The 17395-nt window shown below is 44.2% G+C and overlaps 1 protein-coding gene across 2 annotated transcripts in view; it reads right to left on the reverse strand.

Annotated features, from left to right (window-relative positions):
- Positions 1-4964: 4964 nt before the first annotated feature.
- Positions 4965-17395, reverse strand: part of xrcc3 (X-ray repair complementing defective repair in Chinese hamster cells 3) — a 28237-nt gene continuing 15806 nt past the window's right edge. For both annotated transcript variants that reach the window (XM_038777746.1, XM_038777755.1), the window contains exons 5-7: positions 16482-16694; positions 15587-15633; positions 4965-6657 (exon numbers count right to left, since the gene is read on the reverse strand). In XM_038777746.1, the coding sequence (XP_038633674.1) occupies positions 6414-6657; positions 15587-15633; positions 16482-16694 (504 nt within the window). In that variant the 3' untranslated portion in view covers positions 4965-6413. The remainder of the gene's footprint in view (positions 6658-15586; positions 15634-16481; positions 16695-17395) is intronic.

The following is a 17395-nucleotide window of genomic DNA, read 5'->3' on the forward strand; positions in this document are numbered from 1 at the left end:
ATTGTTTTGAATACTTTCTCACCATCCAGATTCGACTGATTGTCCTGTTGACCCTGGGTTTATCCTTCTCTAAAACATGTTTGATTTCCAGTCCAGTAGTTTAAGCTTTGAGCACCTACATCAAGCAATGCTATGCATTTTGGGATCTGTTTTATGATGCCAAATTCAAACATAAGAAAGCAGTCCGAAGCCTTTGCGCCAGTGAGTAGTTTATGCTACTACTAGAATAGAAGATCAGCAGGGTTCACAATTTTAAAACTTTGGTTGGTTTATTTGCACCCATCTCGCCGGCAGGGGGGGGCCTTACAGTCCCACCAAAGTCAATGGACATTTGGCTCGCTGAATTTTATGGCCCTGCCCCACCGCAACATGGCCGTAAAACTCCACCCTTTGAGTATTGTTTCAAATTTAAAAACTTTCTCTACAATTCCCTTTTTTAAAATGTCCAATTACTGTCTGAAATAAAACTAAAATCTCCCAATTTATTTTGAAATTGACAAAATGACTTTAATGATCTAACTACATCAATAATAATATAATCCTAATTATCACAAGTAGGTTTACATTAATGAAGTTACTGTGAAAATCCCCTGGTCGCCACATTCCAGCACCTGTTCGGTCACACAGAGGGAGAATTCAGAATGTCCAATTCACCTAACGAGCACATCTTTCAGGACTTGTGGGAGGAAACCGGAGAACTCGGAGGGAATCCACGCAGACACGGAGTGAATGTGCAGACTCTGCAAAGACAGTGACCCAAGCCGTGAAACGAACCCCGGTCCCTGGTGCTGTGAAGCAACAGTGCTAACCACTGTGCTACCGTGCCGCCTCATCAAAGTCTTCCAAGTTAATTATCATAACGCTACCTTAGTTGTACCCACTGTGAAATAAGGTTGAATAACTGCAAAGAAAAGGAAACAAAGCAAATCCAGCACTCTGGATATTATTACCTTGTATCCCATGTGCACAAATATCTTCAAGTTGAAAATGAATCTGTTCAGTCACAAAGACCCATGGCTGAAACTTATGACCCTGAGTAGAAGTCAACCTTGAATTGAGGGTCAGCTGACACAATGCAATGTGCCACAATCATCAGTTCATATTTGTTTTACTGCTCATCTAAATTCCATTCTCAGCTATACTATTGTGGGAAACTAGCATAGGAAAATTGAGGTATTACGGATAGATTCATTTGGGAAAAGTGCACTCTCCAGTCGTGGGATGCAGGTTCCTCAAGAGGCTGACAAGCTGCCGCCGCATATACACACACCATCCAAGCCAAGAAATTGGCAGCAAGATCAGCCCCGAGATTCACAGATGCCAAGCTTGTGACCCTCCTGGACGCTTTGGAGGAGAGGCGGGCAACACTGTATCGGGAAGGGGGCTGCCAGCCGCCACCGTTCGCCGTGCCTCGGTGCAGGTGGCAGGGACAGTAAGTATCACAGGTAACACCTTACGGACCGGCCAGAATTACTGTAAGAAACTGCACAACTTCCTCAGGGCAGACAGGGTGAGTAAACAGCACTGTGCCCCTGGCACCAACCTCCATCCCACACACACCCGTAACCCTACTTCCCCCACCCGGAGGGAGTCCGCACCCCCACCCTCTACCACATGCTGGCACCCATTTCAGCAGCCTGTTTCTCTACCCCCCCCCCCCCCCCCCCCCCCCCCCCCCCCCCATTCACTCCAGGAGAAGGCCTCCCGCCTGGAGCGGGAGAAGACTGGAGGGGACCGCCGGACCTGTGGCCCCTCACTGCAGCAGAGCAGCGGGCCCTAGGCATGGTCAGTGGACCGGAGGAAAGAGCAGTCGCCGGGGTGGAAATCAGCATCAGGTTAGGAAGTGAGACCCTACTGAGTTGCGGACCCCGTATATCAACCCCTCCCCCCGACCCCCCCCCCCCCCCCCCCCCCCCCCCTCCCAACACACACACCACCCCCTCACCACATTCCCACACCATCCCCACATTCCCCAGCTCGCGGTCTAATCGTGTATTCTCTCTCGTGACATGCAGGACCTGTTGGTGATGGGATGGGTCCTTCTTGTGTTCCTCATCCCCAGTCGCAGCCACAGCCCCAGGTGCCGAGTAGCGATGAGGATGCTGACATTGAGGGGAGCCATATATCCAAGAACCAGGAAATCCTGTAGCTCAAGTCCAAGGATGACACTAACTTCCCATCACCGCTGTCTGCAACACCCTCCACCATCCCAGAGTTGCTTGGGCACTTCAGCGAAGAGACTCCTGGGACACTATCTGGTACTCATCACACAAATACTCCAGAACATCAGGTGGAGGTAGGAACTCGCGACGGACGGAGGGCAGTTCGACCCCAGTGATTAGCTGCCAACCAGATGGGTTTTGGGCTTCTGGAACAGTCAGTCCCATCGATTGTGGAGACGTAGTCGCAGAGCCAGAGACTACAAGAGGGGTTGTTGGCGAGTCCAGCACCTGCAGGCGCAGGTGGAAGAGTCCAACCGTGTGCAGGAGCAGGAGGTGATTCTGGTCATGCATGGCACCCAGATTAACACCGCACGGTTAGGGTCCATGGTGGAGGCCTTGGGGACGAGGGTTTTGGCTATGGATCAACATGTCCAAGGCCTGGGGAAATCTGTGCAGGCAGTGTCCGAGGCCCAGGACAGGGCTGCCCTCTGCCAGAGCCATCTGGACTTTGCAACGGCGCTCCTCAGCATAACCCAGTCACAGCACGCCATGGCTGAGAGCATCGGTAGCATTGTCCAGATGCTGGCCAACATGGCACAGACACAGAGGAAGGTGGCCCAGTCCCAAAGAGAGATGGCACAGTCACAGCGTGATGTGGTGCAGTCTCAGATGGAGGTGGTCCACACCCTGGCTGCTAGCAGTGGCTGGGGAGCCACAGGGGTTAGCTCTGCTTGCACCCCCATCCCATGGAGTAGCCTGGGGGCCACTGGGTGCCCCGAGGAAGGAGGTGATGGGGCCCGTGCCGGTGCTGTCGAACACCGCAGCACCTCGGACTCTTCCACCACCCTGGTGGGCAACAGGCAGAACAGGACGGTTCCACGCCACCTGAGCAGCAGCCAGGTCCATCCACCTCAGAAGACGGCCACCAAAGGGGACCCAGGTAGCAGGGCGGGAATCACAGCAGGTCACTGCCGCTCCTGATGTACATTCAGGGGATCCACCTACACATAGTGTTAGGGCCCAAAAAGTAGACACCAGTTAAATTTGCAGTTTTGTGATGGGGGCTAGGGCACAAATCTGTGTATTTGTTTCCACATTAATCACCTGTGCACAATGTTACAACCTGCCTCAGTGCTCTGTCAGAAGGGTGGGAGGGGTGGTCTGGGCTGGCCAGAGAGGGGCTGTGAATGTGTGGGTGGGCTTGGCTCAGGGACCGCAGTTCAGCCTGCGCTCAACACTCCAGTGTCCCACCACCAACCTCTCCACCCATCCTCACCCCAAGGGATTCAATGGGACCATGTGACAGAATGGCCAGCTTGCATGCAGGGATCACCTAGGTGGATAGTGGAAAATGCTATACCGTGGCCAGGAGTCAGACGTTTTCAAACAATGCGGAGCAGGAGTGCTCAGCAGAGCAGATTGTTGTCATCATGTGGGTTGGTGTGGGATGCAGCATTTGGTCGATGAACCCGCATGCGTTGGCCCTGGCACACACATGGTGCGGCCTCCCGCGTCCGCACAGGCCCCATGTCCTGCCCATTCTCACCCTCCCCGCATCCTCCTCCAGCACGTTGTCCCTCTGCTGCATGATGTAGTGGAGGACACAGCAGGCTGCCATGATGCGGGCAGCCCTCCCATCACTATACTGCAGGGCCCCACCAGAGCAATTCAAGCACCTGAACCGCATCTTCAGGAAGCCGAAGCACCGCTCGATCACGACCCCTGGTCATGGTATGGGCATTGTTGTACTGGGTCTCCGCGTCGGTCTGATAGGCGTCATCAGCCACGGCCTCAGTGAATAACCCATTACCCAGGAGCCAAACCCCCACCAAGGGTGCGCCTCAAAGAGGCCAGGAATCACCGAGTGTGCCAGGATGAAGGTGTCATGCACGCTGCCCAATGGTGCAGATGTACATCTGATGGTCACACAACAGTTGCATGTTTATCAAGTGGTACCCCTTTCAGTTTGTGTAGAGCAGCCAGTCATCTACAGGTGCTCATAGTGCGACACGCATCCCGTCGATCACCCCCTGGACATCTCAGCGATGGCAGTGAACCCTGCTGCCCAGGCATCCTCGTGGGCTCGGTCCACATTGAAGTGGATGTACTGTGCCAATTGGGCATATAGGGCCTCTGAGACGGCGTGGATGCACCTATGCACTGATCTCAGTAAGATCCCGGACAGGTCCCAACTCAGAGCCTGGAAGGACCCCGTGCCGTAGACGTTCACGGCGACAGTCACCTTGACGGCCACCAGGGAGCCAAGCTGGGTAGTCAGTGGGGTGCGCAGCAAGATCACTGCCTTGCAGGCCGCGGCAATGGTGGTCCGTGCCTGGGTACCACCCCAGTCCCAGTGCGGAGTCACCCGGCCCCACGGCCCCGTTCCTGGCAGCCCAGAGTCGCGCCTCTCCGTGTCATACCTCCTCTCACTTCCTCATCAGCCACGGCGCCAGTTTCTCGATTTTTAAAAGCACAACTGAACATCGCCTTCGGGAATTTAACCCAGTGAAGCGGAGAATACTGGGTTAGGTCTGCTAATGATATGCCAATGGTGTTTATTGTATGTACGGAGTGGAACGCATTCATGCCGCTGTCGAGGCACCAGAGAATTGCGATTTCGGGGTCAAAACCAATTCTCTGCCCAATCACATGTCCCGATTCCAGCGTCAGCCTACGGAGAATCCCACACTTTATTTTTTTTAAACCATACTTGTTACAAGTCACTAACATCTACTTTTAAGTTGCTGTGCATGTGAACACTGGAGTATCATTACGTTAATATATTTAGCAGGCCAGATAATATTTTGAGTAAATGCAGTTCTTAATGCTTTATTACAAATCTGAAAGCTCCATACAAGAAAGATTCAACTTGAATGAACAATTAAACCCATTAACAGCCTTAGAATCAGCTCCCTTCATTTTTTAATGTGTATGAAAGTCATTTTAGATGCAGAAATTAAATGCAAGTAATGTGCTGCATGGGACATAAATATTGAATATGGGCAACTGTACATTTTATTAGTCTCAAGATAGTATATTTCAATAAAAATCAAGGATAACATTTGAAATTTTGTTTGTTTATGAAACTTTATACTTGGATTTTATTAAAGATCATACACTTGTAGAATCATTAATTTTCTAACATGGTCACTTCTGCCTCATATTTTGGAAGCAATCGACCATTCAGGGGGAGTAGAGATCTTTAAGTTGGAGGACTGGCACTAAAGCAGCATAGAACTTATATTTAAACTTCAGTAACTTAATCCAAGGGATTCATGCTTTTGTGAAGAAAGATAAATAGCTGTAAGTGTTCACTCAATTTTGCTGATCAAATTTAGATTTTTCTCCATCCAAGCGTAATTTGGAAATACTCTGCATGTTAACTATAATTTAAAAAAAATACAAAATCTACATTGTAGAATTTAACTCTTAAAACACAATGGTCACTGGTTTAGTACCATTGCTGGCTGTCAACCTGAACATTCTTTATCAATTTACATGCTGTGCAGAAGACATTTAAAAAAATGATTATAACATTCGGGACTGAACAAGCTGTGACTTAATATCTAAATCTCACCCTGGGAGAATGTTATTATTAATTTACCAATTCTTGAAAATTGAGCTTCTAATTTTAAAGACATAGGCCCTGTAATGTTGCCAAGATATCAAAAATAACAGTGTCCTAGTGCAAGCAAATAAAAAATGAAATTTCGAATATTAGCAAGATTAGATCCTAGATGCGCACAATGTTCCTCCAATCAATGAAACCTTGCAGAATATTTTAATATGTTAATTATTTGTTAAAATCTGCTTGTTATTTTGGTTCTATTTTCAACTGTGCAATGATAAAAACTTATGCAATAAATAAAATGAGGGATTGTGAATTTTCTAGACTGCCATATTTATCTATATTGGTTAAAGTCGCTGATATTTATTCAAAAATATTCAGCGACTTTTAAGGCAAGCAGAGGGATTGTTAGAACAGGCTGGACCAGCCAGCATTTGCAGAACAGTGATTCTGAAAAATAGAGGGAAGAATCGCAAATATGAATGGCTAAATGAGATAATTATAGCAATAATGGTGACTGTGTATATAAACCCATGTAAATGATTATAAAATTCTATTTAAATATTATACTAATTTGGACGTGGAGGGTGATTGGCAGCGAAGTTGAGTGTACTGTGAATTTGCTTTGGGAAGAATAAATATGCAGGGTGAAGAAAAAGATAACATATTTCTATTGGACTTCATTATATCCCAGTTTCCTTCACCCCCCTTACCCCTTCTTTGCAGATTATATAATTACAGAATGATTGGGGAAGATGAGGTGCAAAAATGATTTCCATTCTTCGTTGAACAGTCCCAGAGCTCAAGGCATACTCGTCACCAGGAAACGCTCCTTCTACGCAGAACTGTGTCCGACTAACCATTAGCCTCATCAGGAGTTGATTAGACCAGGTCAAACCCAGAGCTGGTAACACTTTACCTGATAAACTGTAAAACAATTGAGTAACACATCAAATACAGCAACGTAACCGCTTTATAAAATACAGTTCCTACTTTCAAAGGATTCTATAAAACATTCTGCATAATCTGTGTTTTACAGACGGTGTGGACACATGGACAATAGACCAGAAAGGAGTTAGTACACTGCTTTAGGATTCAAAACTGTAGAGATTGGAAGCAGCCAAGTCATAAAATTACTTGCGAATGAGAACTAAAATTGGGACCTCAGTATGTTGAAATTAGAGAAATCATCAAGGCCCACATCAAATGGTGAGAACTGATACAAAATAGATATGGACCAGAAAGTTCTGGATCGTTGGGGTTCATGAAGCTCAGGAGATCAGTGACAATAGTGTAGAAAGGTGAAGTCTATAAATAGTAGAGGCATAAATTAGAATTTCAGCTGTAGCAGAGATGGAGACAGGTGACATTTCACCAGTGAAAAGTAGGGCAGACTGGATGTGGGATCTGAAGCCCAGTGTTATCAGCAGGATATGGAGCTTGCACACTGTTAGATTGAGCTTGAGCTGGCACTAGTATCCATGAAGAAGGAATGGGCTGAGAGCTGGGTGTGGAGCTTCTACCGCAAACTGAACTTTTGTCATGTCATGGGCTCACGCATGACTTGCTTTATCTACTGAGCTACTAACAGATATAAATTCAAGGCTAAAGTTGGAAAGATAAAGATGGGCATCATTTAAATTCAAACTACTTCTTGCCTCTTGGCAACACTGGGCGCCTGAAATTTGCTGCCTGGTTTGGTGATGGAGACAGAAACCCTCATCTCATTTAAAAAGGTGACTTAGATCAGCACCTAAATTACGGTTACCTGGAAGGCTACGGATAAGGTGAAATAGAAAGGACATCTAGTTTTTATTTTATTTTGGCTAGTGCAGACACATTGGGCTGAATGGCCTCTCTCTGTGCCACAACCATTCTATAATATAATGATATGTAAGCTCCAAACTTACAGATAATGTTACAAAGGGGGACCATATAGATAAAGACCAGGGTGGAACCTCTGGATCCACCGAAAATGATCATTTATTAATTGAAGAGTCTATTACAGATGTGCTGGCTGCATTATGACAGCTATGATCCTTACAGTGCAGAAGGCAGCAATTCGGCCCATCGAGTCTACAACAACCCTCCCCACCTTACTTAGCACCCTGCCCCACCCTATCCCCATCTGATCTGCATATCTAAAAGGTAAATTTACCATGGCCAATACACCTAACCGGCACATCTTTGGACTGTGGAAGGAAGCTGAAGAACCTGGAGGAAGCCCACGCAGAAATGGGGGAAAACAGGCAAAACTCCAGAGGGTAACTTGAGGACGGAGTTGAACCTGGGTCACTGGTGCTATGATGTAACAGTGCCATCCAAAGAAAAGGAATTATTTGAGGACATAGAGAAAAGAAATTGAGGAAAGATGATGCAGTCAATGTTGAAAGGCACAGGGAGATAAAGAAGAAAAACTCACCATGCTCACAATCACACAGAAGATTCTTAGTGTTATGAGTGGCACACAATCCAGATTGAGGGGATAGTGACAGTCAATTTCTTAACTAGAGTCAGAGTATAATTTTAACAATTTCCTTGAAAGGGAGAAATTCTGAAAGTGGTATTCTAGAAACCAAGTAGTTTAGAATGTGGGAGGACTGGAGTCCTAGAAACAATTACTTTAATTACGTAGATGTTGGCATACAAGTCAACCTTTGAAAATTTGAAATCCCCCCAATTACATGGGTCGACCTATACGCTGAGCATACAAGTAAAAGGCACGGATGTTGGTGGTCGCTGTTTTGAATTTGTCATTGGCATCCACGCAAGGAGTGGGTAGGTATTAAACCTCCCGCAACACAGCAGTATCGCCTTGTACACCAATCAATGAAAGTGGAGAGGCAGGTGCAGCGAGCAATGAGGAAGACAAATTATATGCTGGCCTTCATTGCAAGAGGATTTGAGTTCAGAAGTAGAAATGTCTTACTGCAGTTATTTTTTTATTATTATAAATTTAGAGTACCCAATTTATCTTTTTCAATTAATGGGCAATTTAGCATGTCCAATCCACCTAGCTTGCACATCTTTGGGTTGTGGGGCGAAACCCACGCAAACACGGGGAGAATGTGCAAACCCCACAGGGACAGTGACCCAGAGCCGGGATCAAACCTGGGACCTCGGCGCCGTGAGACAGCAGGGCTAACCCACTACGCCACCATGCTGCCCTCTTAATGCAGTTGTACAGGATCATGGTGAGACCACACCTGGAGTAATGCATGCAGTTTTGGTCTCCCTACCTAATAAAGGATATACTTGCCATAGAGGGAGTGCAGCAGAGATTCACTAGGCTGACACCAGGGTTAGCGGGACTGTGCTATGAGAAGAGATTGGTTTGACCAGGCATGCATTCACTAGAGTTTAGAAGGATGAGAGGAGATCTGATTAAAATGTACAACATTCTAACAGGGCTGGACAGACTAATCTTTATTATTATTGTCACAAGTAGGCTTACATTAACACTGCAATAAAGTTACTGTGAAAACCCCTAGGTGTCACACTCCAGCGCATGTTCTGGTACACTGAGGGAGAATTCAGAATGTCCAATTCGCCTAACAGCATGTCTTTCGGGACTTGTGGGAGGAAACCCAGGCAGACACGGGGGAACGTGCAGACTCTGCACAGACAGTGACCAAGCTGGAGTCGAACCTGGGACCCTAGTGCTGTGAAGCAACAGTGCTAACCACTGTGCTACCATGTTGCCCAAGATGCAGGAAGGATGTTTTCACTGGTTGGGGAATTGAGAACCAGGGGACAGTCTTAGGATACGGAGTAGATAGACATAGACATAGAATTTACAGTGCAGAAGGAGGCCACTCGGCCCATCGAGTCCACACCGGCTCTTGGACAGAGCACCTTACCCAAGGCCACACCCCTACCCTATCCCCGTAACCCCACCTAATTTTTCGGACACCAAGGGCAATTTAGCGTGGCTAATCCACCTAACCTACACATCTTTGAACCATGGGGGGAAACAGTGGAAACCCACACAGACATGTGGGGAACGTGCAGACTCTGCACAGACCGTGACCCAAGCCGGGAATTGAACCTGGGACCCTGGAGCTGTGAAGCAAATGTGCTAACCACTGCGCTACCATGCCATCCCATTTAGGACAGATGCGGAAACAATTCTTCACTCACTCAAAGGATAGTGAACATGTGGAATTCTTTACCACATAAGATTGGCCTTGCTAAATTGCCCGTAGTGTCCTAAAAAGTAAGGTTAAGGGGGGGTTGTTGGGTTACGGGTATAGGGTGGATACGTGGGTTTGAGTAGGGTGATCATTGCTCGGCACAACATTGAGGGCCGAAGGGCCTGTTCTGTGCTGTACTGTTCTATGTTCTAAAAGACTGTGGTATTCAAGAGATTGATTTTAATGGCATTAAGGGGTATGGTGAGGAAAACAGGAATATGTCAATGAGATTGAGGATCAGCCATGACCATATTGAATGGCGGGGCAGGGTCAAAGGGCTGAATGGCCAATCCTGCTCCTTGTTTCTATGGAGAAGCTAGTTCCTCTGATAGATGAATCCAGAACAAGGGGCAACTGCTAACCTCAATTAGAACATTATCTCAACCTTCTGAAATTGGATTACAAACCAGGTTTTGCAATGTGTCCTCATAATTTAACCCTTCAAGCCCTTATTATAATATCCTTCCTGAGCTGTGGTGCCCAAAACTGAACAAAGTCCTCCAAGTGGGATCAGACGACATCATTTTGTGCACATGAACACCCAGATCTCAATTGTAGTGGAAGAGAACAGGTGACAAGGATGTTGTGTATGTGAGAGAGTGTGTTTGTGTAATAATCGCCGTTCTCCAGGGGGAGGAACCCCTCAGGCAAGTCATCCCAGGTTATTAGAGCTAGGTCATCAAGAAGCATTGTTTCACATAGGATGCCCCTGTACAGCAAGGATGTGTCACGCAAGATCTATTTGTCCTTTGGGACACTCCTGTCTGACCAGCCATTAGTCCATTATATAGTCCATCAATGGGAGATTAGTTGCATATCAAGTGTGAAATCCAACGGGCTAAGATAACGCTGATGGGTTCATGCTGGGCACCCAGGAGGGAGTGTTTGAGGGCTGGGCAGAGAGAACGAGATTGAGAGAGTGGGAGAGAGAAAGAGTGGGAGTGGGTGAGTGAGAGAAAGAATCCTGTTGTGAACAGGAGAGATTTGAAAAGCCACCAAGAAAGATAGTGGAAAAACTGTCCCAGAAACAGGCTTTCGAAAAGGGTTCTAAAAGGAACATGGCTAACAGCAGAAAATTGGTTCATAAATGGCCCATCTTTGCCTGCCTATGAAAGTGGAATGAGAGTTGTATGTTAATTTGAAGTGATGTTTAATGGGAACTCGTTGTTAAGGTTAAGAAACTACCTGTAATCTGTTATTGTTAGGGTTGAAGTGTAAATAATGTTTTCCTTTTGTTTTAATAAAGTTTATTTTGTAAAATTTAAAAAGCATTAGTTTAAAAATTGTGGGTTTCCCTTCGAGGGCCAGATAATCACTGAGTAATGTTGGCTCCTGGCCCAGCAATACTTGATTTTAAAATTATTTCCTTTTCTCCCCCCAATTCCTCCATGGCTTCACTTCTCTCAATCTCTGTATTCTCTTCCCATCCTACGATCCTTCAACATAACAAAATAACAGGATTAAACCATATGGCCGTTCAAAACTGCTCTGCCATTCAAAATGATCATGGTTAACCTTCTGCCTCAATTTTACTTTCCCATCCACTTCCCATCATCTGTTGATTTTCTGAGAGATCAAAAACCTTTCTATCCCCCCCCCCCCCCCTGAATGTACTCAATCATGGGGCAAACACAACTCTCTGGTGTTGAGAAGTCTAAAGACTCACAACCCCTTAGTGAAGAAATTTTTTCTGACCTGTTCTAAATAATCAACCTCTTATCTCAAGGTTGCGTTTGTGTGTTTTCTAGATTCCCTAGCCAGGGATACTACGTCTGTCTACCCTGTCAAGCCTTATAGAATCTTTTATGTTTCAATGAGATCTACTCTACTTCTAAACCCCACAGTTCATACTCAAATTTGACCAGCCTCTTATCATAAGACAACCATCTCACCACCGGATCCAATCTAATAAACCTTTATTGTACCACTTCCAATTCAAGCATATCTTTCTTTGGAAATAGAGACCAAAACTGCACGCACCACTCCATCTGAAGTCTCAAAGCCATTACAATTGTAGCAAGACTTGCTTGTTCACCTGCATGCTAAATTTGAGTTCCTTCTAAGAGTACACCCAAGTCTCTCTGAACGACATTTAAAAGTTTCAAGTTTTAAAAATATTGTTTTTTTATTCTTATTACCAAACCCCTCACTTCATATTGTACTCCACCTGCCACTTTGTTACCCACACACTTAATCTACCTATGTCTCTTTACACCTTCTTCAAGTTCTCCTCACAGCTTATCTTCAGCCTAGCTTTGAAGATCTCGGTGTTCCTCAATTTGAATTGGTCCATCATTGACAGCCATCCACAACTTGCCGAGGCTCTAATTCGCTCCTTAAGCCTCGCTACATCCTTTAAATTGCTCCTTAAAACCTACCTCTTTGAGCCAAGCTTCTGGTCGCCTATCCCAATATCTCCTTAACTCACTCGGTGTCAAATATTATTTTATTACACTCCTTTGAAGCTCATTGGGACATCTTGAGAAGTTAAAAGTGCTATACTGTATGTGAAAAATTGTAGTTATAATTATGAGTTCTCACTGGGAGAAGAAACTGCTAATAGTTTTTCAATTTAATCTCTAAATCGCTGTTTCTGATATCAAAAATGTCTGAAGTAAGTGGTTTTAAGTACAGGGGATATTTGGAGAACAAGTTTTACGTGCAATTTAAAGAGATAACAGCTATTATCTATATTTATTCAAATTGACTAACTTTTGATTTCGATTTTGTTTATTGTTACATGTACCAAGGTACAGTGAAAAGTATTTTTCTGCGAACAGCTCAACAGATCATTAAGTACATGAAAATAAAAGGAAATAAAAGAAAATCATAACAGGGCAACACAAGGTACATAATGTAACCACATAACACCGGGATCGGGTGAAGCATACAACCTTTCATATCAATCCTTAGATCTCTTTATTACATAGACCGTTGCAGCACAGAAACAGGTTATTTTGCAATTATGTCTATGCAGGTGTTTATACTCCACACAAACCCCCTCCCACCTGGTTTACATAGAACATAGAATGATACAGCGCAGTACAGGCCCTTCGGCCCTCGATGTTGCACCAACATGGAAAAAATCTAAAGGCCATCTAACCTACACTATGCCCTTATCATCCATATGCTTATCCAATAAATTTTTAAATGCCCTCAATGTTGGCGTATTCACTACTGTTGCAGGTAGGGCATTCCACGGCCTCACCACTCTGCGTAAAAAACCCACCTCTGACTTCTGTCCTATATCTATTACCCCTCAATTTAAGGCTATGTCCCCTCGTGCTAGCCACCTCCATCCGCGGGAGAAGGCTCTCGCTGTCCACCTTATCTAACCCTCTGATCATTTTGTATGCCTCTATTAAGTCACCTCTTAACCTTCTTCTCTCTAACGAAAACAACCTCAAGTCCATCAGCCTTTCCTCATAAGATTTTCCCTCCATACCAGGCAACATCCTGGTAAATCTCCTCTGCACCCGTTCCAAAGCTTCCACGTCCTTCCTATAATGAGGTGACCAGAACTGTACGCAATACTCCAAATGCGGCCGTACTAGAGTTTTGTACAACTGCAACATGACCTCATGGCTCCGGAACTCAATCCCTCTACCAATAAAGGCCAACACACCATAGGCCTTCTTCACAACCCTATCAACCTGGGTGGCAACTTTCAGGGATCTATGTACATGGACACCGAGATCCCTCTGCTCATCCACACTACCAAGAATTTTACCATTAGCCAAATATTCCGCATTTCTGTTATTCTTTCCAAAGTGAATCACCTCACACTTCTCCACATTAAACTCCATTTGCCACCTCTCAGCCCAGCTCTGCAGCTTATCTATGTCCCTCTGTAACCTGCAACATCCTTCCGCACTGTCTACAACTCCACCGACTTTAGTGTCGTCTGCAAATTTACTCACCCATCCTTCTGCGCCCTCCTCTAGGTCATTTATAAAAATGACAAACAGCAACGGCCCCAGAACAGATCCTTGTGGTACGCCACTCGTAACTGAACTCCATTCTGAACATTTCCCATCAACTACCACTCTCTGTCTTCTTTCAACTAGCCAATTTCTGATCCACATCTCTAAATCACCCTCAATCCCCAGCCTCCGTATTTTCTGCAATAGCCGACCGTGGGGAACCTTATCAAACGCTTTACTGAAATCCATATACACCACATCAACTGCTCTACCCTCGTCTACCTGTTCAGTCACCTTCTCAAAGAACTCGATAAGGTTTGTGAGGCATGACCTACCCTTCACAAAACCATGCTGACTGTCCCTAATCATATTATTCCTATCTAGATGATTATAAATCGTATCTTTTATAATCCTCTCCAAGACTTTACCCACCACAGACGTTAGGCTCACCGGCCTATAGTTACCGGGGTTATCTCTACTCCCCTTCTTGAACAAAGGGACCACATTTGCTATCCTCCAGTCCTCTGGCACTATTCCTGTAGCCAATGATGACCTAAAAATCAAAGCCAAAGGCTCAGCAATCTCTTCCCTGGCTTCCCAGAGAATCCTAGGATAAATCCCATCCGGCCCCGGGGACTTATCTATTTTCACCTTGTCCAGAATTGCCAACACTTCTTCCCTACGCACCTCAATGCCATCTATTCTAATAGCCTGGGTCTCAGCATTCTCCTCCACAATATTATCTTTTTCTTGAGTGAATACTGACGAAAAGTATTCATTTAGTATCTCGCTTATCTCCTCAGCCTCCACACACAACTTCCCACCACTGTCCTTGACTGGCCCTACTCTTACCCTAGTCATTCTTTTATTCCTGACATACCTATAGAAAGCTTTTGGGTTTTCCTTGATCCTACCTGCCAAAGACTTCTCATGTCCCCCTCCTTGCTCGTCTCAGCTCTCTCTTTAGATCCTTCCTCGCTTCCTTGTAACTATCAAGCGCCCCAACTGAAACTTCACGCCTCATCTTCACATAGGCCTCCTTCTTCCTCTTAACAAGAGATTCCACTTCTTTGGTAAACCACGGTTCCCTCGCTCGACCCCTTCCTCCCTGCCTGACTGGTACGTACTTATCAAGAACATTGAACCTCATCAACATACCATCTCCCACAAATACAAATGTCCCCTTAAGTGCATCTAAATGCTAATTGCCTCAACCACTGCTAATTGCCTCAACCACTCCCAACAAGATCCACATTCAAACCACTTCAGAGTACAGCATTTCTCCTGAACTCCTTATTGGTGCTATCTTATATTTATGGACCTAGTTTTGAGGCCCTCAGAAGTGGAAACACTGTATTCTATTGAAGCCCTTTATAACTTTATAGATATATCAGTCATCTCCTTTCTTCAGAAAAGAGCCTTAGCCTGTTCAGCTTTTTCCTAATAATTGTACTCACAGTTATGATATTACTGCAATCCTTTTTGCCCTCTGGTGCTTCTTTATCCTTTTGTAAAATGGAGAACAGAATTCTGCACAGTACACCAAATGTTGCCTAACCAAGGTTCTATATAATGCAAGTTCCCACTTTGGAATTTTATTCCTCTATAAAGGAATCCAGTGCTTGATTAACCTGTTTTTGTGAATGTGTATCCTTGCCGCTCTTATTTCATCTCTTGTGGTTAATTCTCACATTCATTAAAAAAATGTAAATGAAAGCATTTAGTAAAATGTATACTTACCCAAAATCACTCTGAGCCAAGTGAGAGTCACTTATTGCATCTGTTATCTGTAAGAGATGTACAGCAGAACCCTCCTACGTTAGTTTCCGTTGAATCATTCATCTTTCTTGGTCAAATACATTTTATACCCAACTTACTTTACAGGGTCACCTGCAAGAGAGGTGATGGAGATAGCCCTGTAAAATAAATAAAGCACCAACCCCACACTTTGAGGTAAAAGACTGCTCAGTATCTCCACAGGACAAGGTCAGGCACTAATTGTTTATTCAGTCATGATTTATCTTGGTATTATTGGCTACATAATACCAAGTCATCAAATCGACAAATGAGGTTTATTTGCTATGATGGATTAATGGCATGACAGCTACAGATTTTTTAAAATAATATAAATAACTACCATAGTATCAGAGCCAAGCAGACAGTAATCACAGCACTTTAATCTATACTTAACATCTATCTAAAAATGTAATACAAGGAACAATAAATTTCAGAATTCCAAAATATTTTCTATAAAAATAACATCTGGTGCGCATTAACAAACACAGTCACTGTCTTGTGTAGTTGGTGCTTATATCACTTTTTAAAAATTAAAATTTAATCTGTGGTCGTCACTGTCAAAACTATCATTGATTGCCCAAAGAAGGTTCTTGAACACTTCAGCTGGGTCATTAGCGAATGTGTTCAAGGAAACACCTCAGCTGAGTCATTAGCGTGTGTGTTCAAGGACTTTTAACAGTAACCATATATATAAAACCAGCAACAGATGTCCAAGTCAGTATTGTTCCTGACTTGGAAGAGAACTTAGGAGTGATGGTGATCTTGTGAACCGTGCCCTTTTGGATGGCGAGTGTCAGTGTTTAAACAATAATATAAATTAAGTATTAGTTAGGATTACCTGATTGACACAGATAATGGGGCTGCTGAACCGATGGCTGAGATGATGGAGCATGGCTCCAAATTTCTGGAGGCATCTGGCCTTGGCAATGGAATCACTGGCTCCAAATTCACATCTGAATAAAGCAGCAACTGAATCAATCACCACCAGGCGTATTAAGCCTCGTGACAATAATATTGGTAATCTTTTGCTGATGCAGCGATTTAAGGATTCCTGTCAAAAATAAATAAAAGTAGACTGAATCTTTCAAACATTATTAATATATCACATTTTATGTGCATACCAAAAGAAAATCATGTTGTTACATTAATCATATAATTATGTACATCCTCAGATGCAGGAACACCATCCTAAGTAGTAATTTTGTATCCAATTAATGAAGAGATTTACTATAGGGTACGAGTTCTTATAATTCTTTCCCATCACCAACCTCAACTGCTCCAATACAAACAAAGGAGGTTTCCGTGAATAAGGATGTAGACTGGGGACAGAAAAGATCTCAATACTGGAATTATATTTAAAATGTTCACATTATGCAGAACAAGGTAATTTCAGACAATGAAGCCAACGTGGACAATAATAAGCAATTTAACTATGGTGGTCTTATAAGTTGTCAAACTGAATTCAGAAGAAGTCTTTGCAAAGTCCACACACTTGAATTGCAATGGTATTAAATCTAATTTAACCATCTAGAGATGCCTGATGTGCAAATCTAGAGTTAGACTGTACCAAAGGCAGTCTAAAACAGATGTTAGCATCTTTGCCAGTAACAGGGCTGGTTACCTGGCAATTTTTTTTAAACTTTAGTAATGATTATCACAACTGCCCCTGTAAAACATTATATACAGATTAGCTACATTGAATCTGCCCATTACAGGCACTATTAAAAGGAAACAAGTCAAATACTTCAATAA

This window comes from Scyliorhinus canicula, chromosome 2, assembly GCF_902713615.1.
Source record: "Scyliorhinus canicula chromosome 2, sScyCan1.1, whole genome shotgun sequence".
NCBI lineage: Eukaryota > Metazoa > Chordata > Chondrichthyes > Carcharhiniformes > Scyliorhinidae > Scyliorhinus > Scyliorhinus canicula.